This window comes from Gekko japonicus, unplaced genomic scaffold (genome assembly GCF_001447785.1).
Source record: "Gekko japonicus isolate JY-2015 unplaced genomic scaffold, Gekko_japonicus_V1.1 scaffold476, whole genome shotgun sequence".
NCBI lineage: Eukaryota > Metazoa > Chordata > Lepidosauria > Squamata > Gekkonidae > Gekko > Gekko japonicus.
The window spans coordinates 816,333-834,803 of record NW_015175984.1 but is presented as its reverse complement, the minus strand read 5'-3'; the positions used below and the strand labels follow the sequence as shown (position 1 = coordinate 834,803).

General features: G+C 46.0%; 1 protein-coding gene across 1 annotated transcript in view; it reads right to left on the bottom strand.

Annotated features, from left to right (window-relative positions):
• The window catches only part of INTS2 (integrator complex subunit 2), a 52,391-nt gene that overhangs the window by 2,288 nt on the left and 31,632 nt on the right, over positions 1-18,471 (bottom strand). The window contains exons 19-24 of the mRNA XM_015426281.1: positions 18,172-18,297; positions 17,715-17,904; positions 14,012-14,260; positions 12,106-12,213; positions 9,973-10,078; positions 1,597-1,773 (exon numbers count right to left, since the gene is read on the bottom strand). Of these exons, the coding sequence (XP_015281767.1) occupies positions 1,597-1,773; positions 9,973-10,078; positions 12,106-12,213; positions 14,012-14,260; positions 17,715-17,904; positions 18,172-18,297 (956 nt within the window). The remainder of the gene's footprint in view (positions 1-1,596; positions 1,774-9,972; positions 10,079-12,105; positions 12,214-14,011; positions 14,261-17,714; positions 17,905-18,171; positions 18,298-18,471) is intronic.

Genomic DNA, 18,471 nt, shown 5'->3' with positions numbered 1-18,471 from the left:
CTGCTGCGGGCCAGAGTATACAATACTAGGCTCAATGGAGCAAAGAGACAAGGCAGTTTCGTGTGCGCCCGCGCTGGGAAGAATGGGCTGCTCACCCACAGGTTTCCCAGAACAGTGATTCTCAGTCAGGGGTATGTGTACTCCTAGTGGATTAGGAGCCGCCACCCCACTACCACCAACATCGGTGGCTATGGATTGGCCCGGGCCTGGAGAATGCGCTGCACTACCGTGCAATGCCAAAGACCACGGAATTAGAAACAGTATGTTACACAATATCCCAGTTGAACAACTGATAGATGATCATCAGCACTAGCACTTGTTTACTGGATTGTTTTAAATGTTTTGGAATGTTTTAATCTTTGTATGGTTTTATGGTACTGGGTACCAATTCTGTAAGCCACCCTGAGCCCACTCGTAAGGAGGGTGGGGTATAAATAGAATTAAATAAATAAATAAATAGTGGGACAGTAGTCTAGGTGGGGCAGAGCGTTTCCATAATAATCACTACACATTTTCTCCCCCTCAGTCTCCAAGTCCACCTGCAAGAACAGAGTGCCAGCCAATGCTCCCTCTAAGCTATGGAGCCCTGTGAGCAAAAATTCTACTTTGTGAGCTCCTGGCATTAAAGTTGTGAGCAGGTGATTTGGCTGCTGTATAAATTAGTTTGCTCTCCTTCCTGAGCTGAGACAAAAATGAGTGAGCCAGAGGCCAAAAAACTGTGGCCTAGCTCACACTAACTCAGCTTAGAGGGAACACTGGTGCCAACTCCTGCCAGTTCTACCCACAACAGATTATCTATCTGTCACCTTTTGGCATGTTAGTACTAAAGACAGAACACCTCTCAACATCTCAATGTCCTTCGTCGAAAAAGTTGAGTTTTTGTTTCTGTCATGGTGGGACTCGGGTTCCTTGCTAGCGCAATGCATGGGATTTAAAATCTGAAAGGCTGAGAATCGCTGCTCTAGAAGGTTCTAGTGACTGAACTGGGCAGGTGCAGAAACGAAGGGGCCTATGAAAAACCAGTAGAGGCTTCTAAAATCAACTTTAAGTGTGCCCGAGGAGAGTGGTGTGGGGCCGTGGCTCAGGGGTAGAACATCTGCTTGGCATGCACAAGGTCCCAGATTCAATCCCCAACATCCTCCAGATTTTTTTTTTTTAAAGGATCAAGAGTAATAGGTGATGTGGAAGACCTTTCCCTGAGACCCTGGACAGCCACACTGCCAGTCTCATTAGACAACACTGATGGACCAACAGTCTGATTCACTGTAAGGCAGCTTTAGATGTTCATCTGGGTCAAATTCCCATTTTGACATTAAAGTCTCTGGCTGACTGCAGGCCAGTCATGATCTACTAGCCTGACCTACCTCAGAGGACTGTTGTGAGGATAAAATAGGGACAGGGAGAGCCAAGGTAAGCGGCCCGACATTACTTGGGAGAAAGAGGAGGATAAAAATAGACCAAACAAACTAACAAAAGCACTCGCAGCACAAGTGCGCGCAAATAAACCAAGCCTGCGTTTCCTTTCTGAGAAACGGTTGCAACCTCCAAGCTTCACCCCAGCGTGACAAGCGTGTTGTAAAAATCACAACAACTTACGCGTAATGATTGCGTCGAAATCTCTTGTTGCCGTGGCGACGTCCGAGGCGCAGACTTGCCCGATCTGGATGAGCAGAGAGACGATATCCTCATAGAGCGGTGGGAAGGCTTGGCAGAAGGAGACCAAGCAGGGCAAGGTGGGCATGAAGAAGGAGAACCGCTTTGCCCGGGTTAAAACTGGCAAGACAACAGAAACCGGTTTCATGGGGCGCAGGAAGCCCACAGCCCTTGCATGACTTGCTAGACGTTGCATCTCACACTCCTTAAGAGCCACGGGCTGGCCCCATAAACTTGGTACACTCACAAATGTGCACAACCCCTACATCACCCATTGCCAGATCAAATGGAGCCTCACTTGTGAGATGGAGCACTCCCAGGCGGAAGCCACGACACCAAGCTTGTGTGCCTCTCCTCACAGTATGTCAAAAATCTATACTTCTCCATGGGACCAGTTCGCATAGCTCAGCTCCAAGACCCAGAGCGAATGTATCCACCTGCCACTGGCCCTGCTGGCCGGCATGGACCACTCTGATTGGCGATGCCCATCCAGGGTTCCCAGCCAGAGAAAGGGCATTCCCCATCACCAACTCCCAGAGATCCAGGGACTGAGCCTGGAACCACGGGAGAGGGCGGAGAAAGCGGGTAAAGGGAGTTTTATTTATTTATTAATTTATTTAATTAATTCCATTTTTAGCCCGCCCTCCCCACCGCAGGATGGCTCAGGGCGGCTTACATTTAAGGATTAAAAATATTAAAACAGGAAAAAGATCTGGTTCCGGTCGCATTGAGGACGGACGTGGTTGGGGCAAACGCCCGATCGAACACCGCCCTTTCGCCTTACCTTCGGGGGAAAGGGGGTACCCTTTGGGGTGCTCCAAAATCCCAATGAGAGACAAGGATGTCTCTTCAGCGAGGAGCTCAGTTTCAGCGTCGAGAACAAGCGGCGGCTTGTTCCAATCAAACCGAAACCTGCTCCAGTGCAGAAGGCGGAGCATCACCCAGCAAGGCCTCTCCGGCTGGGTAAATGTGTCGACTGAAACTCAAGCAGAGATTCTTCAGCCGGAACTAGCACTGTGAGTGGAAACTTTTTGAAACTGCCTCACATATAAGAACTCTGCGTTAAATAAGGATTGAAAAAACTGAAGGGTAAAAGTGTGAACAACAGCCCAGGGGCTGTGGAACTTTAAATATTAACTAGCTGCAAATCCAAGATCCTGGCTCTCTGGCAAAACTTACGAAGCCGCATTCAAAGGGACTGCTGCAAGATAAATTGGCATTTCTGCGTGGGAGGAAGCAGGAAGCAAAGTGTTAAAGAAAGACCACAACGAAGAAGCCGAAGAAGTGAAAGACGGTGGTGATTAAATACCTGAACTTTTACTAGGACGTCAAAGTGGAACAGGAGTAGGAGAAACAGAGAGAAAACGTTTGGAAAAGAAAGTTATAAAAGAACAGATTTTTAGTAATGGTTGTAATGAATTTGATACCGGAATTTACAATTAACTGTAATTAATTAAATTATGGTTGATTTAGTTGAGTTAATGTAAAGCGGCTTATATTGAAGTGATTGACTGTATAAGTGAATGTTAAGAACCAAGGCGAAAAATTGTGAAACAGCGAATTAGGATACATAAGAGTAACAGGAGGGGAAATTGTATATAAGCCCCTCTAAATTTGGTTTTTCAATAGTAGTAGTTCTGGGGGTTTTGGGATGGTGGCACGTTATCCATGTGGTGAAGGTGTTTTAGGTGGACAGGGTGGTTAAACTAAGAACAGAAATCTGCCAATAGAAGGTGAGGAGAGCAAATTCAAGTGTTAGGTAGTATATGAGTAGAGTACATACTGAAAATTAAGGTTAGAAGGTAGATATTGTTTAAATAAAAGGGAGAGATGAAAATGGGCAAAGCTACAGGTGGAAGGCATGCCTCTATATCCACACCCACAACAAACATTCCTCATTTGAACCCGAAAGACTTCCAAAGTCTGATTCAGGAATCAGTTGTAGCAGCAGTGAACATAGCAGTAGAGGCTGCAGTGGCGAAAGCATTTGAACCGTTACAAAAGAAACTTGAAGAGCTTTCTAAGTTAGATGATATTTCAAATCAATTGACTACACAGACAGAAGAGATTAAAAAACAACTGTGAGAAAATAAACAAGAGATAGCCGCCCTAGTAAGCTTGACAAATAAGCTAGAGTTAAAAGTGGAAAATACAGAGGAAAAACTACAAACAGTGAAACAAGTCATTGGAAGAGTCGGTTATTAAACTGGAAATGGAAAGAGCATCTTATATTCTAAGAATACAAAATCTCCCCAAAAAGAAAGAAGAAAACTTAAAACAGGAAATTAGTCAGGCTTTGGCCGAATATTTAGAGATGGATTCTACCATAGAGGTAGATAATAGTATAGAGGCAGTTTATAGAATAAATCCGGCGTACGTGAGACGTAATACACTCCCTAGAGAAGTACAAATAAAGTTTCACAGAAGAGATGTAAAAGATAAGATACTAAAAACTTCAAATGAAAAGACCCTCAAAATAAACGACGCACAAATTATAATTTTAAGAGAGATCCCGTGGAGGGTCAGAGAAAAGAGATTCAACGTTGGTAGATATCCTTAAAAGTAAAAACATTAGGTTTAGATGACTGCTGCCAGAAGGCTTTTTTTTATTTACAAAGGGAAAAGATATAAGATTAACTCGCTATTTAAATTAGAAGACTATTTGGAAAAACACGGCAAGGATCTTGGATGGCAGGCTGAAGAAGATGAAACAACTGACTCTGAAGATGAATCTCAGAGACAAGAAGTAGTGAAGATAAAAAGGGGAATAAAAAAAGGAGAAGTAGAAAAGGGAAATCTACTTTCTCATTCCAAATGGTCACAAGGCAACAACAAAGAAACAACAAAGAACATTGATAAGTGGATAAAGATGAATAAACAAGGACTAAAGATAATTTTCATCAATGTAAACGGATTAAATTCTCCTCAAAAAAGATCTAGAATTTATCAGCAACTGAAAAAACAAAACGCTGACATGTCTTCAGAAGACGCATAATAAAAAATTAGGTAAATTGTTCATGGCAGCAGATGAAAAAAAGAAAAATAAGGGGGTAGCTACTTACGTTAAAGAAAATTTACAACCAGAACTGATATTCGAATCGGAGGATGGAAGAATGGTATTTATTCAGATTTACAGACAGAACAAATTGATATTGACAACGAATTTTGCAAATTTGGTTGATGGGGAGAGTGGCAACGATAAAAATGAATGTGTTACCTCGTATTCTATTTTTGTTCCAAACTATTCCCATTTTAAGGAATCAATTTTTTTTAAGAGCTGGAAAAGTTAGTGAAGGAATTCATCTGGCAGCAAAAAAACCAAGGATAAAGTTAAAATACCTACAGGAAAGAAAACAAAGAGGTGGTTTAGCTCTCTCCCAGATTGGGCTCTGTATTATAAAGCGGCAGCTATGAACTGGATAAGGGAATGGATTGTACAGGAGGATAAAAGAGTACTGAGTTTGGAGGGGCATGACTTACAGATGGGGTGGCATTTTTATATGTGGTATAGTAAATCAGCCCCTTCTACACATTTTAAACAACACACTATTAGAGTGGCGCTGTATAAAATCTGGGAGGAGATAAAAGTGAAACAGTATATAAAACTACCCAGATGGCTCTCTCCCATAGAGGCCTTTGCAAAACCATCGCTTTATACTAAATATCCAAAATGGAGATATAAAGATCTACTAGACTCTAAGGGAGATATACACCCGGAAAAGTTCCTAAAAGAGCAAGGGACTAACCTAACATGGTGGGGGGGAAACCAACTTACCTCAAGATGGGCAAAAGATAAACTGAGTTAGATAAGATTTGGCTTGGCACAAAAGAAAAATTTATTTTAAAAGCTTATAATTTTTGGTTAGAATGGAAAATGTCAGATGAGCAGGTGAAACCATCGATATTGGCTTGGACACGAGATATAGGTTATAGTGTAAGTTTTGAGCAATGGGATAAAATTTGGGCGAGAAACATAAAGTTCGTAAGAACGAGTGCCTTTAAAGAAAATATAGTAAAGATGTTTTATAGGTGGCACATCTTACCTGCCAGATTAAATAAATTGAATGAGAAACTAGGAAAAAATTGTTGGAAATGCAAACACAGTATTGGTACGTTTTACCACATGTGGTGGACATGCAGTAAAACAAAAAAATATTGGTCAACAGTGAAAGAAATGTTGGATAATATAATAGGTAAAAATGTTCCTTTGACTCCAGAATGTTTTTTGTTAAATGTGATACAAGATACTTTTTTGAAAAAAGAGATATATTTAATAATGCAAATTTTAACAGCAGCAAGAATTGTATTTGCCAAGAAGTGGAAGGAGGATAATATTCCTTCTAAAGATGAGATGATTATTAAACTGTTTGACATAGCAGAAATGGAGGAGTCGGGCAGGCGCGTCGCGTCTCGCCGTGGCCTCCGCGGCTTCTAGGAGCCCCCCGGGTGCTCCGGGCGGGCTTCTCCCGACCCTCCTGGAGGGAGGGTTGGCAGCAGAGGGCTTGTGGCGGCCCCCCCCCGAATTCGGCAAACGGGGGGGTGTCCGTCAGCACCCTGAAGCGGGACCGCGGAATGGCGGAGGCATGGTTTTCCGTGCTTCCTTAATTAACGACCATCCGGACTTTTAATGTGTTGGACTATTATTTTTGTTTTTTTAGCACTGTCTTCCGTATCACATGGTGCATATTCGTTGAGAAGCAATACTTACAAAATGCAACTCTACCTCCTCCTTTGCAAACTTTCCCTATTGTTATAAGAAAACGGCCGGAGTAGGTACAAGGGAAATTGAGTGACAAAAGGTCGTGGAGGTAAGAGATAAAATTACTACAGGAAATAAAACACCTTGTACTTGGCAAAATCGTAAAAAAAAAAAAAACAGAACTAATAGCTATAGAAGTTTAAGGATTGTATTTACCATAAAGCAGTATCTCCGTGGAGCGGTAAAACCGAGTAAGAAAATGGCGGCGGTGTCTATTTGTGAGGAAGTGATTTTGAATCTCAAAGCAGAATTCAAGTCGGAGCATTTTCAAGAAAGTTTGAGAGAAGAACTAGATAAAGCCATTGCAATTGGTATGGAATAAGGTTTTTGGAAATTTTCAGCCTCTCTGTACAGCGGACAAGGATTTTAAAGAGCCAACTCAAGGGATACAAACTCAATTCGGTTCACAGGAGACGACACAGTCAGAAGAACAGCAAGAACCACAACCTACCGGTAAGCTGCTACATTTACAGTCAGAGGCAGGGACAAAAGAAGCAGCCCTGACAAAAGGGATTTTGGAAAGTCGGGAAAAGAAGGGGGGTGAGGTGGTTATGTATATGTGATTGTTTGTTGTTATTGTCCAGGTATGTTTATTTGTACCCCAATGATTTCAATTCACTGGGGATGTTTTGTCTTGTTGAAAATCAATAAAAATAATTTTTTTTAAAAAAAGACATAGCAGAAATGGAGAAATTAACCTGCATTATTGAAGAAAAAATTGAATGCTACAGATATACTATTTAAAATTGTGTGAAGATAACTGCAAAATGAAATATTGTCGTTTGGTTTCCTTTTTGTATAAAATGTGGAAAATCCAATAAACAAAGTTTTTTAAAAAATATTAAAACACAAGTACTTATACCGTACAGCATTATAACTTACAAACATACCAAGTCATAGCTCAAAATAATTTTATTTTTTTTAAGTGCTGGTGGCAATAACAACCCGGTGGCCATGACAGGATGTTCCCAAAAATGGCCCCCGTCGGCATCCAGCACAGTTAGTTAGTATTATTCAGTTCAGTTAGTATTGTTGATGTTATTGGTGTTATTGGTGGTGGCTCCTATTCAAAGGCCTGGTGGAAGAGCTCCGTTTTACAGGCCCTGCGGAACTGTAAAAGGTTCCACAGGGCCCTGATGTCTTCCGGGAGTTCATTCCACCAGTGTGGAGCCGCCACTGAGAAGGCCCTGGCTCTGGTGACGGCCAGTCTGGTGACTTTCGGTCCAGGGAGGGCCAAATGGTTTTGCGACCCTGACCTCAGATGCGGGGAGAGGCATGGCCCCAGGCCATACAGGGCTTTAAAGGTCAAAACCAGCACCTTGAAGCAAATCCGGTATGCTTTTATTCCTCTCTCTGCTTTAATGCTAGAACTTGGGGGCACCCAATGAAGTTGTTGGCAAACAGGATAAGGACAGACAAAAAAAGGACACTCCTTTACTACAGAATAAATTAAATCATGGAATTCATTGCCAGCAGATATAGTGATGGTAACGGGTGCAGATGGCTTTAAAAGGAAGTTAGACAAATTCATGTAGGAGAGGTCCGTCCGTCCGTAGTTAACGAAGACAACCAATGAATCAGACTATTATATTCTTGCTGTCTTACGTAAATCTTAATTTGTTTTATTGATGTTTTATATGACTGTGTTGTACACCGCCCTGAGACTGGTTTCACCGGTGAGGTTGGTTGATAAGTGCAATCAATCAATCAATCAAATGGAGACTCCACATCCAGAAGCACCAAACCTCTGAAGAGTGGTGCTAGGAGGCAACACTGTGCAGCACTATGCTGGACTAGGGGGACCACTGTTCATATTCAGCACACCTGCTCTTAAGTTCTGATGTCCTGATGCAAATCAACCACCAGCTCTGCCAGGAAGCCACAGGGCCACCGCCTCCCCCCCCACCCCATGCAGCCATATCCAGCCAGACTCCTTCTAGCTCAGTGCTGTCTACTCTGACTGGCAGATCTCCAGCAAAGAAAGGTCTGTCATGATAGCCGGGACCCTTGAACTACAGAAAACAGGGACTGGAAACAGATCATTCGGCAAGCAGGGCATGAGCTGTAGAGCTTACCCATGGGCCATCCCTGAAAAAGAAACCTCAAGTCATGAAGCCGCTTTGTACTGAAGCCGTCCCCCAGCCCATCGAGCTCAGTATGGCCTCCAGTGAGCTACTGCTCTCCAGGGTCACAGGGAAAGAGCGGACACCCTCAGCGGCTGTGACTTCTTTTATTGGAGATGCCAGGAACTGAACCTGGGACATTCTGCATGCAAAAACACACTCTCTGCCATGGGCCCTCCCCCTCTTGGATACACACACACATAAACAAACCAGGCCTTTCCTCTTATCTCCTCTAGGACATTGGGTGAGCAATTAAAACACCAAGAAGGCAGAATGATACATAATTCCAGAACAGGGGGGTGAGGACATCACCCTGTGCCCACTGAAGAGTCTTTACTGGAAAAGATCAGCGATAACAGATGGGGAGGACGGACATGGTCAACGCAGGCTGCTGAAAAATTTCCACAAAGGGTTGCTAATCGAGCGGAACAGCAACAGGATGGCAAAGGAGCAAACGGTAATTTTAAAAGGGGCTGTGGCTCACTGGCAGAGCACCTGCTTGGCATGCGGAAGGTCCCATGTTCAATCCCCGGCATCTCTAGTTAAAAGGATCGGGTAGTAGGTGATGGGAAAGACCTCAGCCTGAGACCCTGGAGAGCTGCTGCCGGTCAGAGTGAATCAATCTGATGGACCAAGGTCTGATTTTGTATAAAGCAGCTTCATGTATACATGTAAATCACAAGATTTACCTTCTAAATCACAACTTTACCTTCAAAATCACAAAATGCAATGTATTATATTACTGCTTAAATAGTATTATCAATTGATGAGGAAAGGCTGAAAGAGTTGGGTGTGTTTAGCCTGGGAAAGAGAAGGCTTAGAGGGGACATGATTGCAGTCTTCAAATATCTGAAGGGCGAAGGGATGTCATGTAGAAGATGGAGGAGATCTATTCTCTCTTGCTCCGGATTGCAAGACCAGATCTAATGGGTGGAAATTACAAGGGGGTCGATACCAGCTAAACATCAGGAGAAACTTCCTAACTGTAAGGGTGGTTGAGCAGTGGAACAGACTGCCTCGGGAGGTGGTGGATGCGCCTTCGCTGGACGTTTTCAAGAGGAGGCTGGACGACCATCTTTCGGGTATGTTGTAGGGCTATCTTTCGGCTATGCTCCTGCAGAGTGCAGGGGGTTGGACTAGATGACCTGCAAGGTCCCTTCCAACTCTAACGTTCTATGACTCTATGATCTTCAGAGTCCACCAGCAAAAGGAGAGCAAGACAAAGAGAGGTCTCTGCCCACAAGGAGGTTACAATGGGGATGGGGCGCAAGTAGTGTATCAAGAGATCAATGCGAGCAGATGCGGTGACTAATTTCTAGGCGCAGTTAACATGCGGGAGGATTTTCCTTTTCAAATTCAACCACAATCACTATGAAGAAACTCCCCCCTGCCCTGCCCAGCCCAAATGCGGACTCGTTACTCGTTTCTGATTTTCACCTGTCAGCAGCGTCCCCATGACATTGATAGCCAGGCGGGCCACACTGAGGGATTTTGGTAGAGCGTACTGGATACACAAATGAGAAAGTAGCTGGATGGCAAAAACCTGCAATGAGAGGACAAAAAGGGGAGACATCTCATTAGGAGGAGGGGAGAGAGTGGGAAATGAAAAACGTTTTGAAATAACTAAGAATTCTGCCGCGAGATACGGGTGGGTCGCCGGGTGGGTCTGAAGCAACAGGGAAAAGTCCAGTGGGGCACCTTTAAGGCCAACAGAGTTTTATTCAAGGTATGAGCACACTAAAGCTTATACCTTGAGTAAAACTTTTGTTGGTCTTAAAGGTGCCACTGGACTTGAACTTTTTTCTAAGAAACCTGCAGACATCAAGTTTTTTTAAAAAAAAAATTTATTTGGGGTTTATTTTGGTGCGGTTAATTTACTCAGAAAAGCTACCTTTTACAAAGAAACCCAAATAAATCAGAGAAAGAGAAGATGTTTTCACTTATTTAAAATAGTGATAAAAGATATTTTCTTATAAAATAAAAATGTATTATGAAATATAATTCATTTCAGGTCACGAGTTTCACCCAATTGGTGTTTTGTGTGTATTAAGTGCTGTGAAGTCACTTTCAACTTACAGTGACCCTATGAATGACTGAACCTCCGGAATGTCCTCTCCTGAACAGCCTCACTCAGTACAATATTCTACTGCAGCTGCTTTGAGCCAGGGGCTGTCCAGTAGATGAGCCTCTGCGTAGTGAGAAGCGTGTTTTATTTGCTTGTTTCATAGGAAACTTATCAGCGGGAAACTCATCAGACTTCAATCTTGCATTCTTCTAATGAAGCAAATCTCAAAACAAGATAGAATCATTCCATGGAAGCTCGCTGGGTGACCTTGGGCCAGTCACATGCTCTCAGCCTAACCTACCTCACAGGGTTGTTGTGTGGCTAAAAGGGAGGGGAGGAGGAGGATGGAAGTTGCTTTGCATCCCCACTGGGGAGAAAGGAGGGGCAGAAATGAATTACATAAATAAATATAATACTGGAATCCTGTTGGTTGTTCTCTGTTGTATTTATTGTTGTGATGGATCTGTATGGACGTGTAAACAGCATATTTTATAACACCATACATGTAAATATGCTTGTCTCTCTTTCTTGCTCACTCTCAGGTTGTACATTTTTGTCTTTGGGACTTTCCCTTGGATGTGTATAATTATATTTTGAATCCTTATTAACACGTACACTGTAGCGTTGATTAGCGTTTTGTAATTTGTGTTATTATACACTGTGTTCATCCCTGTCTCTCTGTGCCAACATGCCAAAGGCCCACTTCCATTTATAGCTGTAACTGTTGTGACAAACGGCCACTGAGCTGTGTCTACATCTGCATCCGAGCTCTGCACACATGTAAACACACAAGATTCTGCCTTGTGAGTTCAGTTTCCTTTGGGCTCCACACTCTTTGCTATCCCCCCCCCCCGTCACGGCTCAGATGGGGTGTTACCTGATGCTGCCACCACTATAGATTTAGGACCCCTTGAGAAGGCCCAGAGCACACTCCCAAGACCTTCAGACCTCCCTTATTTGGCCAAAGAACAGGTGTGAGGGCCAGGCAAAGAAAACAACAAATAAAAGGTTTATCTTTACAGGCGGTCAGTCAAATGTAGGAAAAAACAAGGTGCAAGAACAATAGCAATAAGTGGGTGAAAAAAAACCAAATGCCTTAACGTGACTTAGGGTTGCCAAGTCTCCCCAGGGGGTGGGGAAACCCCCACCCGAGAGGTCCGTTACCCACCAGCGGGGATTGGGCCAGTGGGGGGGACCCCACCCCAAAGTGCATGACGTGCCCGGCACACAAAAGCTTCTGCCCCAGTACCTCCATGAGTCTTCAGATGGTGCCACAAGGCACTTTTGTTTTAAGAGGGTAAAGCTGCCACCACACACACACTTTTTCTCATAACGCTAAGGAACCCTGCTAGTAAATCCTAGCAACCATTCACAGATCAGATCACATGTGGTGGCTACGATATCATGAAGTTCCACATAACACTTTATCTGGGGTTAAAACTTCCCAGGTTTATTCAGCCTCCCCCCACGACTGAAAGAAGGTAGGCAGCTGTTGTGAGCAATACCTGTTTCTCCAGTTCAGGTTGAGCAATCAGCTCAGGTATGAAGTCCAGGCAGATGTGCATAGATGGGATGCCAGCCACTGTCAGCGCAAGCAGTTCACATGGATAACCCTAAAAGCCGGGGGGGGGGGGAGAGGTATGCATGGCTAGATTATTTTTAACTGAATGAAAGAACCAGAATGACTCCCCCCCACCCCTGCATCTACCTGCTGTTTTAAAGCACCTCTCAATGCTGTTCAAAACTTTCACAAGCACATAGCAAGTACTTCTCGGGTATTTCTTCATACGTCAAGCAATTACCTTGCAGAACTCCTTCCCCAGACTACAATGCTGGCCACTGACTCAGGTGGCTTTAAGAAGGGTGTAGACCAGAGGTCTCCAATGCAGTGCCCATGGGCACCGTAGTGCCTGCCAACACCTTTCCTGGCACACGCCAAGTGAGGAGGAGGAGGAGATTGGGTTTATACCCCACCCTTCACTACCCAAAGGTGTCTCAGAGCGGCTTACAAACTCCTTCCCCTTCCCCTCCCCACAACAGACACCCTGTGAGGTAGGTGGGGCTGAGAGAGCTCTTTCCAGAAAGAACAGCTCTTATCAGAACTATGGCTTGCCCAAGGTCATCCAGCAGCTGCATGTGGAGGAGTGGGGAATCAAACCCGGTTCTCCCAGATTAGAGTCTGCCCACTTAACCACTACACCAAACTGGCTCTGAGTGGGACCAGGTGGGACTTTTGCACAGCAAGGCTTCTGACTGGCTGTGCACCTTTTTAAAAAATGTTTCTTTGGCAGCAGCTGCCACCACAGCACAAGTATCTCCACTGTGTAACTGAAGGCAAGACGTGGCAGCCATTCTGTGGCTGGCTGTACCTCCTGCAACAGCCATTTTGTGGCTGCGCCCACCATGCCGCATCAGAATTCCAAAGGTGCCTGCAGGCTCAAAAGCGTTAGGGACTCCTGGTGTAGACAAACCCATTAAAAACTATTTCATTATCTGTATGCTAATTTCCTGCTATTCACAGATCTTGCCAACGGCTTTAATCTGATCTTAGCTATACTTATTGCTCAGTTGCTTACTCATCTTGACTCTAATTAGCCCTTCCTGGCAACTAACTCTCCTACCCACCCTCTCTCTACCTATATGTAATGGTTGAGGAAGGCTTGAGTCAATGTATCTGACGAAGTGTGCATCCACACGGAAGCTTATATCCAGAATTAAACTGTGTTGGTCTTAAAGGTGCCCCCACTGGACTCAAACTTTGTTTCATTAACAATATGTCTATCAATGGCTGTAAGCCGTGATGACGACATGGAACCTTTATGTTCAGACACAGAAATCCTCTGAATACCCGGGGGGGGGGGGGCGCCCTTGGCCACTACATTTCAGCTTGTAGGTCTTCTGGGAACTGGACCCCTGGGAAACAAGAGGGTGGACCAGGTGAACCACTGACTTCATGCTTTTACGTTAGGTAAGTACACTGGGCAAGCCGATACACCCAGCTGCTTTGGACTGAGTAGGGAGGCGCTACGATGCTTCCTTTCTAAGCCCCAAATCCAGTTCTGGCCAAAAAAGGAAGGCAGCCATCCAATAGGCTCTACCATCTGGAGTCCACAGCAGTGGGGTGTCAGAAGTCAACATAAGACAGTTTGTAAAGTCTCCCCACCACTAGTGTTCCCTCTCAGCCGAGTCAGTGTGGGCTAGCTCACAGGTTTTTAGCCCCTGGCTCACACCTTTTTGCCTTCGCTCAGGAAGAAGGGCTCCAGAGCAAACTAATTTCTGCAGCAGCCAAACGGCTCGCTCACAACCTCAATGCCAGTAGCTCACCAAGTAGAATTTTTGCTCACTAGGCTCCACAGCTTAGAGGGAGCACCGCCCATCACTATCACGAGAGCAGGGAAATCCGGCACGCACCTGGAAGTGAACCAGTTTGGCGATGTTGGGATCGGCGATGAACATCTGGTGCAAATGGCAGCAGATGAGGCACTGCACCTCGCGGAGGTTGCAGAGAAGGCTGTCCTCCTTCTCGTCCTCTTCCAACTGTCTTTTCCCCAGACCGGAAACGGCAAGGCTTTTCAGGAGACTGTACGAGCTGCCGCCCAAGGGCTTCTCTTCTTCCATTGGCAAGCAGATCTCCAGCAGGATCTGGACCGCGGCACTGTCCTGGGTGGCGTGACGGAGGAGAAAAAGCCAAGCGAAGGAGAAGCTGAATTCTCTCCCTCCTGCCTGGAAAGCTCAAGGCAAGCACTGCAAGGCCCTGCTGTACAAAGCCAGGGCTTGTGCACTGAGCCGTTCTGTACCCAGGCAAGCCCCAAGTGCATGCCTGCTGCAGCAGGCTACGTGCCATGCAAATGCAGAAAACATGCACCTCCCCTCTGACATTATTTTATGTTACTAATTCTATTAACTTTCTCTTGTTTATGTTTTTATACTATTCCCATGTTATTACTGTTTTTAATAACTCCGATTCTATTAAATTTTCCAGGCAGATCTGATGAATTTAATATCTCCCTCCCCCCTTTCATGTTGTTCTAACAAAATCACCTCTCAGGTGGCCAAATTTTGCCCCTCGGCAAGACCAACAAGGAAGCAGCTGGTCAGGTCCTCTTATTCGTTGTCTCTACTATCGAAATCAGCCTGCCAGGCTGCCGGGGAATTTTATTGTTTGCAAATGTGCTGATAATGACGAGTGTCAATCGTGACTGATCTATGACTGTAACAAATACAGAAAGAAAGAAAGCACCTCTCCCCTTTATCTGCATTTCTTCTTCATTTTGGGGGTATTTTTGCAGTGTGTGTGTGTTTCTGTGTTGCGGTGTGTGTGTGTGTGTGTGTGTGTGTGTGTGTGTGTGTGTGCGCGCGCGCGCGCCCGTGCTTGGAAGTTACTGTGACCTCTGGTGACTCCTACTTGGGCACGGAGGACATTCAGAGGTGTGGCTCAATTGCTTGCCTCTGGCCTCCCGGCCCTGGTATTCCTTGGAGGTCTCCCTCCCAAATACTAGCCAGGGTTGGCTCTGCTTGGCTTCTGAGATCTGACGAAATCGGGCTGGCCTGGGCTGTCCAGGTCAGGGCTTCGTCTGCATTTCTGAATTACGGGGAAGGGCAAAAGAACCAACTCAGGCCGCTGCAGGCCAGCCTCCCCCTCCCCCCCATCACCGGAAAGCCTATTTGGGCCCCAAGAATCCTTCCAACGCTGCCTGCAATTACTTCCAAGCGTATCTTTCTATTGTATGACGGCTGGGGGTGGGGAGGCAGTTCTAGCCAAAAGAACAACACAAAATAGCTACTAGAGTGATAAAATCTACAACGGAAACAGGACCTGCCATAGGACAACAACAGGGATCTTTTCACTCGGCAACTAAAATCAGGCTGTAATGTGGGGGGGGGGGGGTGATTAGGAAATGTCTTCAGTCAGAGCTCATGCAGCAAATCCCTCCACATTCGTTACAACAGTCGGAGGAGGCCCTACAGGTCTCATTCAAGAGAGCTACAAAGAGGGAAGGCAAGAGCGCAGCCCTTCTCTGTAGTGGCCCCATTTCTTTGGTCCCCATCCCCCCCGCAGAAGCGCACCTGGCAGACTCTCTTCTGAGCTTTCACAGACAGGCCAAAATCAATCTGGTCTAAGAAGGGGTTTGGGGGCTGCTGGTATAGAACGTGGATTCGTATATTTTGATTTGTCATCGTCTCACTCTTCTGCAACGTAGTAATAACTGTGTGCATGTTTTATTGGGCATTGTTTTCACAGTGCTGAATTTTTACTCTACAAGCTGCTGCAGAAGCTTTTTGAGCTGAGCACTGCAGGAAGTAAATTTAACAAACCCATCGAAGCGCAAATGAACTCTGCATGGAAAGTTTGCTGCTCATTTCCCTCCTTTCAAGACAGAGTAACTAAAAGCTCTGGGTCAAGAAAGGCCCGCCCATCCTGTTTTGCAGGAGAGGGAAGAGACTGAGCCGCTCAGCCAGCCAGGCACGTTGTTCTTAGGCAATGAGGGATTAAAATGTGGAATTTGCTGCCAGAGGATGTAGCCATGGCCAGAGGAATAAATGGCATAGGAATAAACATAGGGGATTAGATAGATTCACAGAGGATAAGTCTATCAATGGCTACGAGCCATGGTGACTAAAAGGAACTTCCATGTCCAGAGGCAGTCAATCTCTGAATACCAGTTACAGGAAGCAACATCATTCTTAGCCTCTGTGCTCTGTTGCCAGCCCTCCAGAGGAACTGGCTGGCCACTGTGTGAGGCAGGATGCTGGATTAGATGGACCCTCACTGGTCTGATCCAGTAGGGCTCTCCTTATGTTCTTATCGAGGCCTCAGCCTCTCTGCCCTGTTGTTGGCCCTCCAGAGGAACTGGCTGGCCACTGTGTGAGACAGGATGATGGACCAGACGGACCACTGGTCTCTTCTGATATTCTTATGTCCCCACCACCACCACCACCCCACCTTCCTTTGGCTGACAAATCCAAATGGATCAGTACTCAGCCCTGGCTCCCAGCTGCAGGCAAGTTGCAAACCCTTACGCTGCACTTCGCTGGGGGGCAGAGTGGTGGGGGAGAAAGCAAGTGCACCCATGAGGCCCTCCCCAAAAAGCAAACCTTGCCATTCTTTAAGCCTCGTGGTCTCTTAGAAAGAGCAACTTGCTATTTTAGTTAAATAATACGACCAAAAAAGGCTCCCCCCCCCCCCCCCCTTCCTTTCGGGGACAAGAATACTCAAGGGGGGGGGGAAGTAAACAGGAGAAGAAGGCTTTCACTGATGGATACAAATGCCTTCCTAATGTCCGGGGGGAGGTGATGCTGAAGGAATGGAAGCAAATACTGTCCTGTCCAGCAAGACAAGGGGGGAAACAAGCTGGAACCTCTCCAAATAATGGGACACCAGACAAGTTCAGGGCAGGCAGTCAAAGAAAAGGCTGCCAATAACATTTACACTAGACCAATTGGGGACATTTTTGTACACACCTTCTCCTCTAGTCTGTGTGGTGTTAGTACAGTGTAGGGGTTCAGAGTGTCAGACCAGGATGTGGGAGACCCAGGTTCGAATGCCCACTTGTCCATGGAAGCTTGCTAGGTGACCCTGGGCCAGTCACACACTCTCAGCCTCTCCTACCTTGCAGGGTTGTCGTGCAGGGAGAAAAGGGAGAAGAGGAGAACAATGGAAACTACTTTGGGTCTCCACTGGGCAGAAAGGCAAGGTATAAATAAAGAAAATAAACATCGTGTGCCAGACAAGAACTGAGGAGGGGTGCATGTGTGTGTCAAGTGCCATCCAATCGCTTCCGACTTATGGCGACGGTATGGATCAATGGCCTCCAAAACGTCTTGTCATTGACAGCCTTCCTCGGGACCTGCATGACTTCCCTGATGGAGTCAATCCATCTCCTGTCGGGTCTTCTTCTTCTCCTACTGCTTCAAATCTTTCCCAGCATTATTGTCCAAACCCCGACTCAGCAACAGAGGAGACTCCCCCTCCCCCCCCCCCAGTCTCAGCACGATCTACCTCACAGGGTCGTACTGAGGATAAAAATGGAAGGGGGGGGGGACTGGCTATGTTGCCCTGAGTCCTCTAGAGGAAGGGTGGGATAAACATGGAAGCCTGGGCCACCGGGATTACCTGGGCAGCAAGCAAGGCATTTTTGAGTTCCTCTCGAGTAACTTCTGTGGCTTCCAGGCCCATCATGCTGTTCTGGGACGGCCGGATATCTTGCTCTGCTGTTTCTTTCAGATGGGCACTCAGGTAGGCTTTGGAAGCGAGAAGGTACCCGTTCAGCATGTGCAGGGTGATATCCATCAAAGGGGGGCACCTGAGGACACAATGAAACAGGCAGCAGGGAAAGGTGAGAAAAGCATCATTTGGAAAAGCAAGAAGAGGGGACTATTAAAACATTTTTGCCCTGACCTGGACAGCCCAGGCAAGCCCGATTTCATCAGATCTTGGAAGCTGAGCAGGGTCGACCCCGGCAAGTACTCAGAAGGGCGACCTCCAAGGAATACGAGGGCTGGGGCACAGAGGCATGCAATAGTAAGCCGCCTCTCTGAAACCTCCAAGCCCCACTGAAGGGGTCCCTTACCTGTGGACTCTCTGATCACACCTCAGTACGATCAGGGGGTCAATCATTAGGTCTTTCTGAGTATACTTCTGCTGCCGGACCATCTTGCCCGAAGACTGCAAGGCATTCACCGACATCACCCACAACCTAGAGGAAAGGTGGGCTGTGAGGCCAACGTCTGTCATAGCAAAGGAGGGTCCCTGACTCTGTAGTTTCGTGGACAGAGCATTTGGGCAAGAGGATCCCTGGGAGCACAGCTGGGGAAAAACCCTTTTCTGCCTGAGGCTTTTGAGCGCTGCAACCAGCTGCAACTAAAACCAC